Source organism: Schistocerca piceifrons, chromosome 2 (assembly GCF_021461385.2).
Source record: "Schistocerca piceifrons isolate TAMUIC-IGC-003096 chromosome 2, iqSchPice1.1, whole genome shotgun sequence".
NCBI classification, from domain to species: domain Eukaryota; kingdom Metazoa; phylum Arthropoda; class Insecta; order Orthoptera; family Acrididae; genus Schistocerca; species Schistocerca piceifrons.
Window position 1 is genome coordinate 135,261,750 of NC_060139.1, and position 21,863 is coordinate 135,283,612.

Below are 21,863 nucleotides of genomic sequence, written 5' to 3' on the forward strand. Positions count from 1 at the left end.
TATTAGAAACTCTGCCAATTAAAAGGGCAAACAACTGCCATTTTGTATGCCTTGGCACAATGCTGGAAGTTGTTCCATTCTCTAACTGTTGTTAATATTGTTAATTAGTAGGGAAGCTAGAAAACATGCAAACAGAAATGCAAAGGTTCAAGCTCAGGCGCGGCTCGTGGTTTCTATATTGGGGAAGGCTGCGGCATTTATCGATTGGAGCCAACATAGACCTCAGGTTACACTACAGATTAGTCTGACATAAACAACTAAAAATTCAGGGGGAGGGGGGTGGCAGATCACTCTCTACCCATAATTTTACGTACTGTATCTTCTATAATCAGGTATTAAATATGATTAAAAGCTAACTTCGAATTAAAATCTTTGGTTAGTGTTTTTATACGTCATCATTACATATTCTGACACTGCAGCAAATCATATGAAAAGACGCGTTTTGGAGAGATCTTTAATGCGATGAATGTTAACTTTGCGGTTGCTTAATATTTTTGGTGTTTTCAGTACTAAACGTAAGGCGTTTATTGTGGTTAACCTCCAAAGCTCGAAGTTTACGAGTTCGCATGACGATACTGTAATGTTTTCGTGACGTCACAAGTCTTGTACTGTGATTGGGTGGCATGAGCAATCCGTGCAACTGCCATATTATTTCGCATGTTTGAGAAGCGAACAGTTCGTATTTATTGTGTATTATGAAAACATGCATTTATATGAAATAGCGCACTAAAGATCTCTCCAAAATACGTCATTTTTAGTACGGTTTGTTGTGCTAAAGTACACAAAATGTGACACTGTAGCGCAACACACTGTACCGGTACCAAAAGTGATTCGTTTCGGAAAATGTCATCACGTTTATGACTGGCTAAACATGACACTACACTTTTTTATCCACTTCACTTAATAGGCTAAGTAGGACTTAATATAAAGAATTACCTCTTATCAATTATGAATGCACTTTTGCTTACCTCAATTCATTTGTTTATAGACGAAGTCAGCTCGTCTCCCCTTCTGCGCAGCAAAGTGGTCTATGACCATTTCATTGAAATTTGGCCGATTCAATAATTCTTTTTCTAGGGAACACATTGCAAGCGCACAAAGTCTGTCCTCATTCATAGTGTTGCGCATGAATGTTTTCACTCGCTTTAACGTCGAGAAGCAGCGTTCTGCCTCGCCGGTCGTCATAGGGAATGTTACTATTATTTGCAGAAGTTTTACACTTTCAGGAAAAGCTTTAGCCAGATTGTTATCGTAAAGACAGTTCAACATGGTCAAAGCACCTGACGCCTTCATAAAATCTTTTCGGCTGTACAACACGTTCAGCTCATGACGTAGATCAGAAGACTGTAAATTGAACAAATTAACAGCTATTTTAAACTCTTTTTCCGGAAAAATAGTTTGATGTTTTGCAAACAACGCTGGATCAAACAGCTGTGCAATCGATAAGTGATCATTGAAACTGAATCGTTCTCTGATCTGAGTTGTGATGAGGTCGCAAACGTTTCGTGCACACACTATTCTTGATTCTGTGAAACGTCCCCATTTTGCAGTTGGTTCTACCTGTTCCCAGAGATCGTCAGTTTCAAGTGAGGCCCTAACTTGCTGGACAGAATCTGCAAAGTGCGAAACATATTCAACAGTTTTCACTGCATCAATATTCCTCTGCTGCAGTTGATTAAAGAGAATGTCACAGTGAGGCATGACTGTATTAAAAAAATTTAACCAGAAGAGGAAATCTTCGTCTTGCAGGAAACCCTTCAGTCCCGTGGCCTTGTTTATTGTCTTGTAATCACTGGCATCATCATCAATAATTCTTTCTAGGCACTCAACAATTTCCTTTTGGTATTTGTACACAGTGGTTATGCTCCGTGATTTAAAATTCCATCTGATGGACTGAGGACAGGTAGGAATACGCTTCTTCACTACTTCGTCAAGAATGGCTGTACGGCTAGAAGACCGTGAAAACAACGTTCAACAATTAAATTTAACTGATGGGCGTAACAGTGAATAAAGTGAGCATTCCTGTACACTTCTCTAATTCTAGTTTGAACTCCACTTTTATGGCCACTCATAACAGGAGCACCGTCGTAACACTGAGCTATCAGTTTTTCAGGTGTTTCTTGTACATTCATTTTCTCTAGCTCGCAGAGAACAGCTGCAGTTACATCGTCTGCACTGTGACTTTTTGGGCGTACAAAGGAAATAAATCTTTCATTTATTTGTCCCAGTAGCTCATAGCGAATTATTAGGACCAATTGTGACAAATTTGCACAGTCAGTAGTTTCATCAACTTCTATTGCGAGAAAGTTTGCCTTCGACAGTTCACTCTTGATGAGATTAAGGCACACCTCATAAATTGATTCCAGGAGTTCATTTTGAATTGTCTTCGATAGGCCTAAGAAAACACGGTTTTCTGATTTCTCAATGTGCTGCTTCAAGACGCAGTCCAGTTCTGCCATAAGACTGACTAATCCTCGAAAAATTCCTGGGTTTTTGGAATCTTCTGTTTCATCGTGGCCCCTTAAGGCAAGCTCGAATTTGCCGCAAAATTTAATACAGTCTATCAGTTTACCCAGAATATACCGATTTTTTGATACATTTTCATTATATATCTTTATATTACGGCGGTAAGCACTGTCTAATTGGCACATAATGTCCACTTTCCCTAGCATTGAAAACTCAATGAACCCATTTAAATGTTTTTCGCTGGAATTATGTTTTTTCACCTTTGCGTGAAAATTCTTTAAGTCAGCGATACCAGTTTCAGTCCAGGCACTATCAGTACTATTTGTAAGAAGACGGGTGAAACAGAAAAATGCGTTTTTCACTTCACAACCACACAACCACTCAGCTGCATCGTACATTGCTCTGTTAAAACTGCGTTTGTATCCTTGCCTAGATTTACACTGTTTCTGTTCTTGATTGATCGGGTCTGGGTGCACCAAGTTCTTTCACTTTCATCCTGTGGCCGTGTTCCAAGCTTTTACCTATTAAATTGCACACTGAATTCATGTTGCGCTGGTTTCACACTCGCCGTAATTCGCAGATATTCACAAGGAAGTAAAACTCACTAAAATCTTGCAAAATACACTCCGAAATAGAAACTTGCTAATATCACACGGTGTCAACAAAAGCAGTCAGCATCAGCAAGCACGGAAAATAAAGTAACGGGACAAATTTCGCGCGCTTTGTCCTCTAATCACTTACGAAACTCTCGCTAGATGGCAGTACTGTTATGTTACTGTAGTCTAGTGCACTCTGGCGGGATATTTGCAAACTTACTCTAAATGTGGATACAATAGCCAATGGCAGAAACAAAACTACTATGTAAAACATTATCAAAACAAAAATACTAAACGTCGATTAATGACGCATCGAGGCGTAGTAGAGATGTGCAGAGACAGATATTGGATAGCGAAGTTTCGGCCACTCTACATTCCTTTATTACATAGATAGTGGAACGTGAAAAACGTGTGGTGGTTGGTATAACACCCTTAGGCTGCAAGCTCTGAGCCTTCGGATCGCCCATAACGAGCAATGCTATGTAGAAGCCACGCCCCTAAACCGCTAATACACGCAGCTTACGGACTTTCCAAGGCGCAGCCTAAACACTACTAACCGTTCGGAAAACATTCATCGATACAAACAGTTCCAAAAACGTTGAACGTCGTTATTTTAATCGGAATGGAAAATATACGAAATTCGTCCTGATAATTTAAATTATGTAATACGTTCTTGCAAAATTTACTTTAACATATATTTTGGGGCGGCTCCGCCTCAGAGCCTTTAATTACGAGCCGCTAGATGTAGTGAGGATCAGTCAAGTGAAATTGAAAGAAGATAAGGATTTCTCATCAGACAAATCTAGGGTAATATCGACACCCACAAAAAATAGTATATTTGGAATAGGCTTCATTACAAATAAGAAGGTAGGTCAGGGAGTGAGTTACTTTAAGCAATTCAGTGATCAGATTATTCTCATCGGAATCATCATCCAACCAAAGCCAACAACAATAATTCATCTACACATGCTGATGTCAGAAGCAGAAGATGAAGAGCTAGGAAGAGCATATGAGAATATGACAGGTAACACAGTATGTAAAGGGAGGGGATAATCTAAGAATGGCAGAGAATTGGAACACTGCAGTAGGGGGAAAGAATTGAAAACAGTGTTATGGGAGGATATAGACTTCATAGCAGGAATGAGAGAGGAGAAAGACTAGTATAATTCTGCAGTAAACTTCAGTTGGCTATAGTGAATACATTGTTCATAAAGCACAAGAGGAAGAGGTATAACTGGAAAATGGCCTGGAGGCACACAAACATGTGAGCTTCTGTAAATCATGCTGAGAGAGAGGTTCTGAAATAAGATACTGAATTATATGGTATATGCTACCCATAACCATATATACACTCAGACCACAATGTAGTGATGATGAGCATGCTGAAGTATAAGAAAATCATCAGGAAGATTTGATGTGGAATGAAATGGGATACTGAGGAATGATGATGTTTGTTTGATGGTCACTGAATGTCAAATACTACAGTAAGCAGCACAGTTGAAAAGGAATGGGCAGTCTCTAAAATGGGTAATTACCAAAGCTAGGCAGAAAAATGTAGGCGTAAGGGAGGTAACTGTGAAGAAGCCTTAGGTAACAAAGAAATACTTGATCAATGCCAGAAGAAAGTACAAAAATGGTCAGGAAAAGGCAGGAATACAGAAATAGAAGTCACTTAGGAGTGAAACAGGAAGAAAGTGCAAGGAAACAAAGGCAAAATGGCCACAGGACACACGTGAAGAAATTGAAAAAGGATTGCTTGCTGGAAGAACAGATTCAGCATACTGAAAAGTTTGGAACAAAATAATTGAAAACAAGTCACTTTTTGAATACTGAAAGATCAATAATAATATCTGAAGGCCTGAAAATGTCTCAGTAAATTGAAAGTACCAAAATCCAATGTCAATACACTAAACATGCCATAATCAAAGTCTAGAAGAGATGTGCAAAAGTATAAGTCCAGTGTACTGCTGGTGAAAAACTGCTGGCCACGGCGTCAGAGGCCATGTCTCTTCAGTGTAGAGGCCACAAATGATGTAGGTCCATAGCTGGCAGCTCCTGGAGGTGAATGTTGATGTGAATGATGTTGTTGTAGCTGCAGCTCCAGAGTAAGATCCTAATTGTAGGATGGTTTCACAATTGGCACCTGGTCCATGAAACTTACTTGGAGTGAACTATTTGAGCGTAGTTCAGGTGCTGGTCTAAATACTGCCTCAGCACCAAGATAGTACATATACTGCTTTTGGTCATGTGGTCCACAGAGGAGAAAGGGTCCGCAGGGCCAGTGACCTCTGCATGCGCTTGGGTTGCCACATGGTGCCTGGGCGGAGTGTGACCATACCTTGTCTGGAGAGCTGCGTGTGCAAGGTCCATGGCCACCTAACCCATCTACATCTACATCTACATGGTTGCTCTGCAATTCACACTCAAGTGCCTGGCAGAGGGTTCATCGAACCATTTTCGTACTACTTCTCTACCATTCCAATCTCGAATGGTGCATGGGAAAAAGGAACACCTAAATCTTTCCATTTGAGCTCTGATTTCTCTTATTTTATTATGATGATCATTTCTCCCTACGTAGGTGGGTCTCAACAAAATATTTTCGCATTCAGAAGAGAAAGTTGGCGATTGAAATTTTGTAAATAGATCTCACCGCAAAGAAAACTGCCTTTGTTTCAGTGACTGCCACCCCAACTCATGTATCATATCAGTGACACTCTCACCCCTATTGCAGAATAACACAAAACGAGCTGCCCTTCTTTGCACTTTTTCGATGTCCTCCATCAATCCTACCTGCTAAGGATCCCATACCGCACAGCAGTATTCCAGCAGAGAATGGACAAGTGTAATCTAGGCTGACTCTTTAGTGGATTTGTCACATCTTCTAAGTGCTCTGCAAACAAAGGGCAGTCTTTGTTTTGCCTTCCCTACAATATTATCTACGTGGTCTTTCCAATCTAAGTTGCTCGTAATTGTAATCCCTAGGTTGTTGTTGTGGTCTTCAGTCCTGAGACTGGTTTGATGCAGCTCTCCATCCCTAGGTATTTAGTTGAATTGACAGCCCTTAGATTTGTGTGATTTATCGTATACCAAAGATTTATCGGATTTCTTTTAGTACCCATGTTGATGACCTTGCACTTTTCTGTGTTTAGTGCCAATTGCCACTTTTTGCACCATACAGAAATTCTCTCTAGATCATTTTGTAATTGGAATTGACTATCTGATGATTTTACTAGACGGTAAATTACAGCATCATCTGCAAACAATCTAAGGGGGCTGCTCAGATTATCACCTAGATCATTTATGTAAATCAAGAACAGCAGAGGGCCTTGCGGAATGCCAGATATCACTTCTGTTCTGCCCGATGATTTACTGTCCATCACTATGAACTGTGACCTCTCTGAGAGGAAATCACAAATCCAGTCACACAACTGAGACAATACCCCATATGCACGCAATTTGATAATAGTTGCTTGTGAGGAACGATATCAAAAGCCTACTGGAAATCTAGGTATATGGAATCAATCTGAGATCCCTTGTCGACAGCACTCATGACTTCATGGGAATAAAGAACAATATTTTCTGAATCTGTGTTGGTTATGTATAAATAAGTCATTTTTTTCAAGGTGATTCATAATGTTCGAGTACAGTATATGCTCCAAAATCCTACAGCAAATTGAGGTCAGTGATATGGGTCTGTAATTCAATGGGTTACTCGTATTTCCTTTCTTGAATATTGGTATGACCTGTGCTACTTTCCAGTCTTTAGGAACAGACCTTTCGTCAAGTGAGTGGTTGTATATGATTGCTAAGAAAGGCGCTATTGTGTCTGCATACTTTGAAAGGGACCTGATTGGTATACCATCTGGACCAGAAGACATGCCTTTCTTAAGTGATTTGAGTTGTTTTGCAACACCTAAGATATCTACTTTTATTTCACTCATGCTAACAGCTGTTCTGGTTTTGAATTATGGAATATTTACTTTGTCTTCTTTCACAAAGGAATTATGGAAAACTGTATTTAGTAACTCCGCCTTAGTGGCACCATTATCAGTAACATTTCCGTCGCTATCGCGTAGTGACGGTATTGACTGTTTCTTGCCACTGGTGTACTTTAGATATGACCAGAATCTCTTTGGGTTTTTTACCATATTTTGAGACAATGTTTCATTGTGGAAACTATTAAAAGCATCTCGTATTGACGTCCACACTAAATTTCGAGCTTCCATGAAACGTAGCCAGTCTTGGGGATTTTGCGTTCTTCTGAATTTGGTATGCTTTTTTCATTGCTTCTGCAACAGTGTTCTGACGTGTTTTGTGTACCATGTTGGATCAATCCAGTCTCTTATTGACTTATGCGGTATGAATCTATCTATTACTGTTGATGCTGTATTTTTGAATTTGAGCCATATCTGGTCTACACTTACATAATTAGCTTGGAAGGAATGGAGACTCTCCCTTAGGAAGGCATCAAGTGAATTTTTATCTGCTTGTTTTAAATAGGTATATTCTGCATTTATTTTTAGTAGTTTTGGTTGATATGGTTTCGAGCCTCGCTACAATGACCTTTTCTCCACTAATCCCTGTATCCGTCATGACGCTCTCTATAAGATTAGGATTATTTGTGGCTAAGAGGTCAAGTGTGTTTTCGCAACCATTTACAATTTGTGTGGGCTGATGAACTAATTGTTCAGCGACTTTGAACATGTGTTTTCGCCAACAAATCGAGGGTAGATTGAAGTCTCCACCAGTTATAACTGTATGAGTGTGGTACTTATTTGTAATGAGATTCAAGTTTTCTTTGAACGGTTCAGCTATTATATCATCTGAGTTGGGGGGTCAGTAGGAGCCAATTATTATTTTGGTAAGGCTGTTGATTATAACCTCTACCCATAGTAATTTGCAGGAACTATCTATTTCAACTTCACTACAAGTTAAACTACTACCAACAGACACAAACACACCACCACCTACTTTATTTATTCTACCCTTTCTGAACACAGTTTGCGCCTCTGTAAAAATTTCGGCAGAATTTATCTCCGGGTTTAGCCAACTTTCTGTACCTTTAACGGTTTCAGCTTCAGTGCTTTCTATCAGCACTTGAAGATGTGGTACTTTTCCAACACAGCTACGACAGTTTACAGCTACAGTACTGACTGTTGCTTGGTCGATTCTCATTGTTTCTTTGCCCTGCACCCTTTGAGACTAGAGCCCTTTTTGATCCCTCCCGAGACTGTCTAACCTAAAAAACTGCCCAGTCCATGCCACACAGCCCCTGATACCCGTATAGCCACCTCCTGTGTATAGTGAACACCTGACCCATTTAGTGGAACCCTAAACCCCACCACCCAATGGCACAGGTCGAGGAATCTGCAGCCCACATGGTCGCAGAACTGTCTGAACCTCTGATTTAGACCCTCCAATCAGCTCTGTACCAAAGGTCCATATTGGTCCTGTTGACAATGCTGCAGATGGTGAGCTCTGCCTTCATCTTGCTAGTATGACTGGCAGTCTTCACCAACTCAGATAGCCACCAGAAACCAGAGAGAATCTCTCCTGATCCATAGTGACACATGTCATTAGTGCCGATGTGAGCCACCATCTTTGGCTTTCTTCCCGTCCTTAGCTGCCATATCCCTAAGGGGCTCCATCACCTGCCTAACATTGGAGATCCCAATGACAAGCAATCCCACCCTCTACGTTTGTCCAGACCTCTCAGGAAGACCGGCCACTGCTGCAACAGGCGAGGCCGCCCTTGCTGGCTCAGAAGTATTTTCAGCAGTGGGCAGTACCTCAAACCTGTTATGGAGGTGTACGGGTACAGCCTTGCCGGCAGCACCAATTTTCGCCTTCTGTCCAGGGATTCGCAAACCCGCCACAGTTCGCCAGTCACCATCAGGCAAGTATCGACTGGCAGGGACGTCCGAATCTGAGGGCGCAGTGTCATCAGAAATCCTAGGCGGTGCTACAGGTTCCAGAGGCGCCAAAGCGCTTGCCTCGGGTGTCCCAATGTCACCGTGGCCCAGGGCAACAGCCTGGAGCCTGTCAACCACGGCCAACACAGCTCCCAGCTGATTACAGATGGTGGCCAATTCCCCCTGAATCCGTACACAACAGACGTAGTCCCTATCCATCCCTAGCAATTTTTTTCCTCTCTTTTATCTCACAAGGTGTTCAAAACAAACAGGTGACTGACAACTATGGGAATTTACACTATATGGGTACTAAAACGCAATGCTACAACTCTCAAATACTGTAATAAACCAGAAATTTGTGAATTAAACTATGAAAGTACCCAAAACTTGCAAAGAAATTAAGAATTAAACTGTTGTTGTTGTGGTCTTCAGTCCTGAGACTGGTTTGATGCAGCTCTCCATGCTGCTCTATCCTGTGCAAGCTTCTTCATCTCCCAGTACCTACTGCAACTTACATCCTTCTGAATCTGCTTAGTGTATTCATCTCTTGGTCTCCCTCTACGATTTTTACCCTCCACGCTGCCCTCCAATACTAAATTGGTGATCCCTTGATGCCTCAGAACATGTCCTACCAACTGATCCCTTCTGCTGGTCAAGTTGTGCCACAAACTTCTCTTCTCCCCAATCCTATTCAATACTTCCTCATTAGTTATGTGATCTACCCATCTAATCTTCAGCATTCTTCTGTAGCACTACATTTCAAAAGCTTCTATTCTCTTCTTGTCCAAACTATTTATCGTCCATGTTTCACTTCCATACATGGCTACACTCCATACAAATATTTTCAGAAATGACTTCCTGACTCTTAAATCTATACACGATGTTAACAAATTTCTCTTCTTCAGAAACGCTTTCCTTGCCACTGCCAGTCTACATTTTATACCCTCTCTACATCGACCATCATCAGTTATTTTGCTCCCCAAATAGCAAAACTCCTTTACCACTTTAAGTGTCTCATTTCCTAATCTAATTCCCTCAGCATCACCCGACTTAATTCGACTACATTCCATTATCCTCAATTTGCTTTTGTTGATGTTCATCTTATATCCTCCTTCAAGACACTGTCCATTCCATTCAACTGTTCTTCCAAGTCCTTTGCTGTCCCTGACAGAATTACAATGTCATCGGTGAACCTCAAAGTTTTTATTTCTTCTCCATGGATTTTAATACCTACTCCGAATTTTTCTTTTGTTTCCTTTACTGCTTGCTCAATATACAGATTGAATAACATCGGAGAGAGACTGCAACCCTGTCTTACTCGCTTCCCAACCACTGCTTCCCTTTCATGTCCCTCGACTTAACTATGAAACAAATAGTGAGCTAAGACTATGACTTGCTGCTGCCTGCTGCTCATCCAACGGTGGCAGGGAGCTCACTGTGTTGTTGGTGCTGGCTGCGTAGGTGTAAAGCCTTGACACAGCATTCCCCACCATGAAGGGGAGGAGAGCTGGTAGTATATCTGGTTGGGTCCTTACTGGCAGCTGGGAAGCTGAGGTCCACCTCCATTGGAGCTGGCACTGGTGTGGCATGTGGAGCAGCTGAGGGCCGTTCCAGCAGGGAGCCAATTGCAGGCTGGAGCTGAGGCAAGGCAGTTGTCTCCAGGGTGGGTGTCGTGGATGACTCTGTGTCTGGAATGAAAGATGATGGTAGACTATAGGATCCAGGGAGAGGACAATGGTGAGGCCGCAGTTGTTTAAGTGCTTATGGTGCACTGCGCTGTCTTGAAGTGTAACCCATCCCAAAAGATTGGAAATGACAGCAGGAAATCAATTCTGGCAGCCTTAGGTGAAGACAAGGTCCCTCACGGGAACATGCAGAGGGAATTGGTGGTGGCTGGACTGCTGAGGGGAGGAGCGAGTGCTGGTAGGATGGATGATAGACAATTGTGACTGATATGGTCAGCCATGAAGTTTTTAAGAGTCTCGTCCAAAGGGTGATAGCAGTGAAACTTGGATGGCTAGAATTTAAAAGTGTTTGGCTAGACCAATAGATGCAAGATGGGGCACAGTATGTATCAGTGCTACATGGAAGTAAATTGAGGGTGGTTATCTGTGACACTTGTTTTTGGGAGCTTTGAATAGTCTGCCCTGTGAATATGCTAGACATTTGTGAGACATGGGGGGGGGGGGGGGGGGGGCACTATCATCATATTTGTCGATTAACCCAGAGTATCCCAGGAAGGGCTCTGAGAAATCCAGGTGTGCCCAAGACCAGAGGGCAGAAGTGTTTTCCAAGGCAGAGGAATGATGTGGAGGAATGGCCTGCTACTCTAACAGTGGGGCGTGAGGTAACCATATAGGTGATTGCAGTGTCCGTGCTTTGCCAATAGACAAGTTGGTGGGCCAGGCGCTAGGTAAGCACATTCCTGGCCAAAAGAAGTCTGCTAGGGTCAAACATTGACTTAATTTGAGAAAGAAATTTCTAATTATGTACATTTGGAGCACAGCATTGAATGGAAGTGATTTGTGGACTGTAGGGAAACAGGGAAAGAAGAGAATCTTAAGTGTTAGAGATGTATTGCTGTAGAAGGGTGATGAAATTATTTGAATTGATAATATAAGAAATCAGGAGGTTCTCTGCAGAATCAGGACAAGAGGAACATATGGAAAACAATGACATAAAGAAGGGACCATATGATATGACATTCGGGAATAACGTCTGTGGTATTTGAGAGAACAGAGAGAGTAAGATCTGGAGGGAAAGCTGGAGACTGAAATATATCCAATAACTAGTTATTACTCTGAAATAAAGAGGCTGACACAGTAGAGAGCTCCTAACAGGCCTAGTGAAATCAGCTAGAGGACTGATGACAAAGAATGGTCTTAAATGCTTTCCCTTATCATCACAAAACTCTGTCTCTCCCTCCCTCCTCTCAAACCCGCCTACACACACACACACACACACACACACACACACACACACACACACATACATATATATATATATATATATATATATATATATATATATATATATATATATATATATATATATAGAAAGAAACATTCCACATGGGAAAAATATATTAAAACAAAGATTCCGTGACTTACCAAATGGGAAAGTGCTGGTAGATAGGCACAATAAAAAAACACACAAACACACACACAAAATTTCAAGCTTTCACAACCCACGGTTGCATTGTCAGGAATGAGGGAAGAAGCTCTTTGCCTTTAAATATGTCTGCTTGTGTCTGTATATGTGTGGATGGATATGTGTGTGTGTGCGAGTGTATACCTGTCCTTTTTTCCCCCTAAGGTAAGTCTTTCTGCTCCCGGGATTGGAATGACTCCTTACCCTCTCCCTTAAAACCCACATCCTTTCATCTTTCCCTCTCCTTCCTGACGAAGCAACCGTGGGTTGCGAAAGCTTGAGGGAAACATTCCACGTGGGAAAAATTATCTAAAAACAAAGAAGATGTGACTTACCAAACGAAAGCGCTGGCAGGTCGATAGACACACAAACAAACACAAACATACACACAAAATTAAAGCTTTCGCAACAAACTGTTGCCTCATTTCCTGATGAGGCAACAGTTTGTTGCGAAAGCTTGAATTTTGTGTGTATGTTTGTGTTTGTTTGTGTGTCTATCGACCTGCTAGGGCTTTCGTTTGGTAAGTCACATGTTCTTTGTTTTTAGATTATATATATATTATTTTCTGGGACTGGATCAGATTCTGAATGTGGCTCTCCAGCAGGGATACGACTTCCTCAAATCCTGCCCTGAAATGAGATCCATCCTTCATGAAATCCTCCCCACCCCACCAAGAGTGTCTTTCCGCCGTCCACCTAACCTTCTTAACCTCTTAGTTCATCCCTATGAAATCCCCAAACCACCTTCCCTACCCTCTGGCTCCTACCCTTGTAACCGCCCCCGGTGTAAAACCTGTCCCATGCACCCTCCCACCCCCACCTACTCCAGTCCTGTAACCCGGAAGGTGTACACGATCAAAGGCAGAGCCACGTGTGAAAGCACCCACGTGATCTACCAACTGACCTGCCTACACTGTGATGCATTCTATGTGGGAATGACCAGCAACAAACTGTCAATTCGCATGAATGGACACAGGCAGACAGTGTTTGTTGGTAATGAGGATCACCCTGTGGCTAAACATGCCTTGGTGCACGGCCAGCGCATCTTGGCACAGTGTTACACCATCCGGGTTATCTGGATACTTCCCACTGACACCAACCTATCCGAACTCCGGAGATGGGAACTTGCTCTTCAATACCTCCACTAATTTCAAGTTGCCACCACTCATACCTCACCTGTCATTAAACAACATCTTTGCCTCTGTACTTCCACCTCGACTGACATCTCTGCCCAAACTCTTTGCCTTTACATATGTCTGCTGGTGTCTGTATATGGATATGTGTGTGTGTGCTAATGTATACCTGTCCTTTTCTCCCCCTAATGTAAGTCTTTCCGCTCCCGGGATTGAGATGACTCCTTACCCTCTCCCATAAAACCCACATCCTTTCGTCTTTCCCTCTCCCTCCCTCTTTCCTGACGAAGCAACCTTAGGTTGCGTAAGCTCGAATTTTGTGTGTGTATATATATATATATATATATATACTTTAATGAATGTTGATGTTTCTCATTAGACAAAATCCTGTAATTACTTTAAGAAATAATCCACTGTGTTAAATAAACATCCTGTGGAAGTCAATGTAAGTATGTATTACTATAATGACAATATTATGAGAAGGATAGGTGCTACTCACCATGTAAAGGAGATGCTGAGTTGCAGATAGGCACAACAAAAAGGCTGTCGAACAAAGCTTTTGGCCAAACAGGTTTTCATCATCAGGATTAGACAAAACACGCACACACATACACACACACACTCACTTCCTCACTCTCTGTCGTGGACACACGACTATAGTCTCTGGCAGACTAGCCTTGACAGTCAGAGCCTGTAATCATGTGTGTGTGAGTTGTGTTTGTGTGAGTGTGTGTGTATGTCATCTAATACTGAGACCTGTTTGGTCGAAAGCCTTGTTTGACAGTCTTTTTGTTTTGACTACTTTGACTCAGCATCTCCACTATGTATTGTGTAGCAACTATCCCTTTCATAATATTGTCATTATTCCATCCTGGATTTTCTAATGTATTAGTGTAGTTATTCACATGTTTATAAGTAATAATAGACCCAATGAAGGCACAGCATATAATTGAAAAAGCAGTTGTCTTTCTTTAAAGTAAGGTAGACTAATAATAATGATAATAATAATAATAATAAACTGAAAACAAGAAAGGAAAATTCTCAGGAAAATTTTTGGCCCAATACAAGAGCAAGGAATCTGGAAGAAGAGACCAACATCACAATTATATAAATACACAGACAAGATTACGGATACAATAAGGAAAAGAAGAATGCAGTTCTACGGACATATCCACAGGATGAATGAAAATAGAATTTCAAAGCGAATTCTTAAAGTCATCAACTCAGGCAGGGGAAAAACAAAATGGATAAAAGAAGTTGAAGAGGACCTCAGACAAGCACACATAACAGTAAACGATGCAGAAAATAGAACTGAATTCAGGAACATCATCAAAAAACATAAATTTGACACCACAACACAGAAGAGACCAGGATGCAAATGGACAGCGGAGCGAAAGAAACAACACAGTGAACACATGAAGAAAATTTGGGCTCAGAAAAAACACAAACAATCATCATAAGGGAATTCAAGTTCAAACGCTCTCTTAATTGGGAATAATCGAAAATAATAATAATAAACTGGTCAAAAAGAATTTTGCACAACCTGCATATTGTTAATGTGTGTGGGCATATATTTGAGGGAGTAATGAATTAAAGTGTAATAAAAATAAAACAATAGCTAAAATAAAACGAGTTTGTTCAAGATGCACATCATTACAAAGTTGTAAAATCAAAATCAGCTGTGGGTAGCATTCAGTACCATATTATTCCCTGTATATTGCAACATGCTTGGATCATCTTTGACTTACTGCCCAAAAGGCAGTCAAGATAATGTTGCTGAAGCCTGTCCCACTGCTCTCATATGACTACTAGAATGTGAGTGGGGTTTCTGCAATGATTCATCTCAAGCATGGTCAGTCGGGCCCATATCAGTAAATACTGCAGGCTATTCCAAGCATTCGAATCCTGCCTCCCAGAGGAAAGTGTTCACAAGGAGAGTGTGGCGTGCTTGTGCATTATCTTCTTGAAAGACAAAGCTTTCACTAAAATATTGACTGTTGGGCTGCCTTGATACTGCACAGCCCTCTAATTAATGTAGATAACGATGGGAGGTGTCCAATATCTATACACAATATCAGTCCTAAACGTGACTGACCCATTTCCCTGCAGAACCTATGGGATTGTGTGCTGAAGAAGTGTGTTGGTACCTACTGACTTCACACTCTTGTACAACAATCAACAGGTGTAAGACTGATCTGGCACTCGTTATTAAAGAGAAGTGGATGTCGCTGAGTAATTCCAGGTGTTCCCATGCGTATCTTCTTCAGACATCCCAACCACAGGGGTTTGTACTGTTCTTTGTAGTGGAAGCCTAGAGGAGATGGAGATGGTTGCATACTGTCTGTGTCAACACAATGCTCCCAGTTGCTGTCAAAAAGGTAATGTGCAGTGCTGTTGCATTCTCTCATGGTGTATACAGACAATAATTTGTAGCTACCATTTGTCAGCTGATTTTGATTGCAGACTACCACCACAAGACAGATCTTCACCTTTTAGTGTCTTATAATAGTGACTGAATATTCAAATGATGTCATTTTAGTGCACACCATTTTGGATGGTGATGTCCAGAATTGTCAACCATTCCTGCTGCGAAGTGACTATGTGCAGTTGGTCTAAGCTTGAAATGACACTTTGAGGCATGCTGACAAACTGAGCACTGCACATAAGCTGCACCATCTTGTCCATGATTGTAGACATGATTGCAGCATGTGACTGTACTGGACCAAGAAGACAGGTTTACTTTTACTTCCATTACACAGGTGTTTGTATATAGCAATTTCCTGTGGTCAAAACAGTGTTGAGAAGCAGGTTTATGATTAAAAAACTCATACTATACAACTTGTAACAGTAATGCAAAACTTGAACAGTTTAATTAGCTGTTTGTTTAGTATTTACTTCTATTTTTGTAACAAATGACAGAGTCACACAGTCAGGATGTAGAAGGATCTACAAATAATTGGAGGAAAGACATATTTGTTACTTATTTGGGACTTAAAATTGTGTATTATTGTTCCAGTGTGCGGAATAAAAATGATGATCTAGCGCAGTCACTACAGAATTATGCACAGTCTGAAAATGTCAACAAATCCATGAAAAATGGTCTACTGGAGTTTTCACAGACGTTATCATTTGTAAGTGATTACAGGTATGTTATATATATTTACCCAATTACTTGCAGAAAAATTACATTTCAGCCTAAGACCTCAGAACATATGCATTCAGTGATGCTTTTGAGGAATAAGATATCTTACAGTTCAGAGATATCTCTCTTTTGTTAGTGGAAATCGACTGAAGTTGTGGGTACAACAACCTGCAACAGTTAATGTAACAACCCGAAATTGAGACCAAGGGATGTGATGTGTCTTGACATCCTTGTCTTTGAGCTCTTTGACCAGCCTGTTCTTGGTACCTGTCTTAAGTGTATTTGTATTGCAGTGTCTTGTATTTGTGCAAAGAAAATGGATCAATTCTGTTAAAACAGTATGCAAATGTTATTGTGCCCTGCAGCCAGGTGACTAGCGCGAGTTTTGGTGTTCTCGTGAAGATAAGTCATTTTAGATTAGAAAACATATAGTTTACTCCTTATTACATGGTGAATAGGTGTATTAGTGTGCCTTTTAAGTGTACCATTAAAGGTTTCATTTTTCTTTATGTAATATAGCAGAAAACGCGAAAAGATCACACAGTCGTATTTTCTGTTTACGTTTTGCCACATCAAATCTATAGAATTTCGTTTAGTTGTTCTTTGCTCTCTCCAGCAATTTAACTTAGCGTACCTCTTCATTATTCCACTAGCATTTCCAGAAAGTAGCGTAAAGTTTAAGTTGTTGTTTCTGAAACTTTGTGCTGTTTTTTTTGTTTACACACAGTTGCATATAGGCCAAATTTGTGGAACCATATTTTCGTGTTTATCTGTAACTTAACTGACTTATTCTTAATACACTATTACGTTTATCATGAGTGAAAAGTGCTTGACTTGCCGTAGAATTGTTAGGGTGGGGCTTTGATGTGATGGGTGCTGTGGTTTTTTCCATGTGGGCGACTGTAGTGGCCTGGGAATAGGGAAAGTAAATGAGACTCATCAGTGGTTTTGTAGGATTTGTAGTAGAGACAGGAAGATACTAGAACAGGAGGGGAAAATTGCCACCCTTCAGGCTGAGTTAGACAAGGCCAGGGGAGATCTTGACAGGTTAAGGAGGGAAAAGGGTAAAGAGAGGTGGGAAGTGGCAACAGGCAACAGGAGGAACAGGCCTAGAACTTTGTCTGACAGCTTCGTGGTGAATGTAGAAAATGGATTTGACCTGTTGCTTCAGTTAGAAGCTGGTGAGCCTCAAGCAGTTGCAGGTGTAGACAGGGCACAACAAACTTTCACCAGCAAATTGAAAAGTGAGAATGTAGGGAAATCAGTAAAGAGAAAGAAAGTGTTGTTGTTTGGTAGTTCCCATGGAAGAAATGTTGGCCGACTTGTGCAGAATGAACTAGGATCAGAATACCAGATCACCAATTTTTTTAAACCTAGTGCTGGTCTGGAGCAGATGACAGAGGATTTAGGATCACTTTGCAAAGATTTCACTAAGGAAGACACCGTGGTTATAGTGGGTGGGGCAGGTAATAGTATTGACAGAGATCCTGGGTACAGTATAGAGTGTGACCTGGCAAAGATTTCATCAGCATCAAAGCATACTAGTGTTGAGCTTGTATCTGTTCCTGGGTGCCATGACCGACCTCATTTGAACTCTTCTGTCAAGAGAGTTAATTTGGAGTTGGAACGGCTGCTTATGTCGGGCGCAGGGTCACGCATTGGTGTGGTTCCTGTTGATTCTCTCAATAGGTGGGATTATACTAGGTGTGGCCTTCACCTCAACACAAAGGGGAAGGGTAAACTGGCTGGGAAAATTGCAGGAAAGTTAAAGGCAGGAGGCACTGTCATGAGTGATAAAATACCAGTGGTTATAGCGTTCAGAAAAGACCCTTTTTAGGGTAGCGAGGACAGAAAGAAACAAAATTTTAAGAGAGGTTAGGCCTGAAACAAACCTTCAGTTTGAGAAAGAAACCAAAAAACTTAATTCTAGCTTATTACATCAGCATAAACAGCTATTGGTTAAGAATTTTCAACAGTCAGCAGATATTTTAACTCTACCCAGTTTTAACTTAGTTAATGTGAAATGTCAGCTATCTTTATTGCATCAAAATATTCAGTGACTGAGAAATAAAATTAATGAATTAATTATCTGCATAGATGAATTAGAGTCTTCAAAGCCAGCTGACATAATCTGCCTCTCTGAACATCACGTGACCACTGGTATAGAACTTTTAAGTGTTACAGGGTTTAGGTTAGCATCTCACTTTTGTAGATCAGAAATGGAGAAAGGAGGAGTTGCCACATTCATCAGGAAGTGTCATAAATTTAAGAACACAGACATTCATAAATTTTGCCTAGAACAGCATATGGAAGCATGTGCAACAGAAGTAGAGTTTCACAAAAAATCCTTCATAATATTAAGTGTATATCGAGCACCTGCCGGTAGCTTTAATCTGTTCGTAAACCAACTTGAAGCTGTACTGGCCCATTTAACAACCAAAAACGAAGAAATAGTGTTTGCTGGTGATTTCAATGTAGATTTCCTTAAAGACTCTCCCAATAAGAACTTATTTGAGTTAGTAACACTATCATTCAACTTAATCCCCACTGTTAAGTTCCCCACTAGGGTAGTCAATTGCTCACAAACAGCCATTGATAATATCTTTATAGAAAAGTCCAATGAACAAAATTATATTACAAAACCAATAGTCAATGGCCTCTCAGACCATGACATGTAGTTCCTTCTGTTAAATGTTAAAACTGAACAGGATATAAAATCTGTTAAATCTGACCTCAAGAGGGTAATCAATAAGCCAAAAATTGATTATTTTAGGACACTCCTCAGAGACATTCACTGGACTGATGTTTACAGTGCTCATAGCATGAATGAAAAATATAACACTTTTGCTAATAAAGTGCTTACCGTATTCGAACACTGTTTTCCCCCAAAACTTACCAAGTCTACAAAGAAGCCATGGATTACTCAAGAAATAGGGGTGTCTTGTAAAACAAAAAGAAAGCTGTATCTGTCAATCCGAAACAGTTCCGATGTTGATGCTGTAGCACATTACAAGAAATACTGCAAAATATTAAAGACTGTAATACGGTCATCAAAGCAAATATATTACAAGGAAAAGATAGTCATATCAGATAACAAAATAAAGACAATATGGAATATAGTGAAGGCACCATCCAACTGGAAACTAATTACATGTGGGGTCCAACAAGGTTCCATTCTAGGGCCTTTACTTTTTCTTGTATATATCAAAGACCTTTCATCAGTAACATTACCAGAAGCCAAGTTCGTTTTGTTTGCCGATGATACAAACATTGCAATAAATAGCAAATCAAGTGTAGTCTTAGAAAGGTCAGCTAATAAAATATTTGTGGACATTAATCACTGGTTCCTAGCCAATTCTTTGTAACTAAACTTTGAAAAAACACACTATATGCAGTTCAGAACTTGTAAGGGGTGTCCCACGAATATATGCCTAACATATGATGACAAGCAGGTAGAAGAAGTGGACAGTGTTAAATTCTTGGGATTACAGCTTGGTAATAAATTCAACTGGGAGGAACACACCACAGAACTGTTGAAGCGTCTTAACAAATCTCTATTTGCAATGCGAATTGTGTCAGATATAGGGGATATAAAAATGAAAAAGTTGGCATACTATGCTTGCTTTCATTCCATTATGCCATATGAGATTATTTTTTGGGGTAATTCATCAAGCCAAGCTAAAGTTTTCTGGGCACAAAAACGTGCAGTAAGAGTTGTATGTGGTGTGAACTCAAGAATATCCTGCAGAAGCCTGTTTAGGGAACTAGGGATACTAACTACTGCTTCCCAATATATTTATTTCTTAATGAAATTTGTCATTAAAATATATATCACTTTTTCAAACAAACAGCTCAATTCATGGAATCAATACTAGAAATAAGAATAATCTTCACAAGGCTTTAAAGTCACTTAATCTTATACAAAAAGGTTTGCATTATTCAGGAACACACATTTTCAATAACTTTACAGCAGCCATAAAAAGCTTAACAACCAATGAAATTCAGTTTAAGAGAATCCTAAAGGATTTATTGTTGGCCAACTCCTTCTACTCCATTGATGAATTTCTCAGTAGAACCAACTGATTATATAACTTCTGCACAATTTCAGTGCCGTAATGTGTTCATTGTAAATAAGTGTGTGTGTGTGTGTGTGTGTGTGTGTGTGTGTGTGAATAAGTACAATCTAACTTCTGCACCAGTTCAGTAATGTGTTCATTTTAAATAAGTATTATAGTAGTTGTATTACACGTTGATTACTTTATAAATAAATAAAAAACTTTTTTAGTTTTAAATTCAGTGCATTAGTATTTGCAGAATGATTCTTTCATATAGCGTTCATTAAAAAATGACGACCATGCCACTTGGGACCTGTGGAATGGTACATTAGCTTATTTGTTTGAGTTGTAAATATTTGTCATGTATTGTTGTTTTTCTGACATGTTCTACATCCTGGAGGACCTCCTCACTACGGATCAATTGGAATGAAAGTAAATCTAATCTACACACCTGCCTGAGAAATTTCCCACACTGGTGATCAACAACTGCTGTATGTAAGAACACAAGAACAAGTGAACACCCTAGCTTTTGACACCTTGCAGATTTATTGGTTATAGTTCTTTGAATGCTGTTAAACATAACATAGATGCTGCAGTCCGAAAGATTTGGCACTTAAATCTATGCTACCCTATCCTGTGCAAGCAAGCCTCTTCATATCCAAGTAACTACTGGAACCTGTATACTTCTAAATCTGCTTACTATATTCATCTCTTGGTCTCCTTCTATGATTTTTACCCTCCATGCTTCGACCCAGTACTAAATTGGTGATCTCTTGTGGCCTCAGAATGTGTCCTACCAACTGATCCCTTCTTCTACTCAAGTTGTACCACAAATTCTTCTTCTCCCCAGTTCTTCTCAGTACCTTTTCATTAGTTATGTGATCTACCCAATTGATCTTCAGCATTCTTGTGTAGCACCACATTTCAAAAGCTTCTATTCTCTTCTTGTCTAAACTGTTTATTGTCCGTGTTTCATTTCCTACACTCCATACTAATACTTTCAAGAAAGACTTCCTGATACTTAAATCTATACTCGATGTTAATGAAATTTCTCTTCTCCAGAAACACTTTTCTAACCATCGCCAGTCTACATTTTATATCCTCTCTACTTCGGCCATCATCACTTATTTTGCTGCCCAAATAGCAAAACTCATGTACTTCTTTAAGTGTCTCATTTCCTAATCTAATTCCCTCGGTCTCATCTGATGTAATTCGAGTACATTCCATTATCCTCGTTTTACTTTTGTCAATGTTCATCCTATATTCTCCTTTCAAGACACTGCCCATTCTCTTCAACTGTTCTTCCAAGTCCTTTGCTGTCTCTGGCAAAGTTGCAATGTCATTGGCGAACCTCAAAGCTTTTATTTCTTCTCCCTGGACTTTAAATTGTAATCCAAATTTTTCATTTG

General features: G+C 40.2%; 1 protein-coding gene across 3 annotated transcripts in view; it reads left to right on the forward strand.

Moving 5' to 3' along the window:
* Nucleotides 1-21,863, forward strand: part of LOC124777974 (CBY1-interacting BAR domain-containing protein 1) — a 195,720-nt gene that overhangs the window by 50,715 nt on the left and 123,142 nt on the right. For all 3 annotated transcript variants that reach the window (XM_047253536.1, XM_047253538.1, XM_047253537.1), the window contains exon 3: nucleotides 16,274-16,402. In XM_047253536.1, coding sequence (XP_047109492.1) covers nucleotides 16,274-16,402 — 129 coding nt within the window. The remainder of the gene's footprint in view (nucleotides 1-16,273; nucleotides 16,403-21,863) is intronic.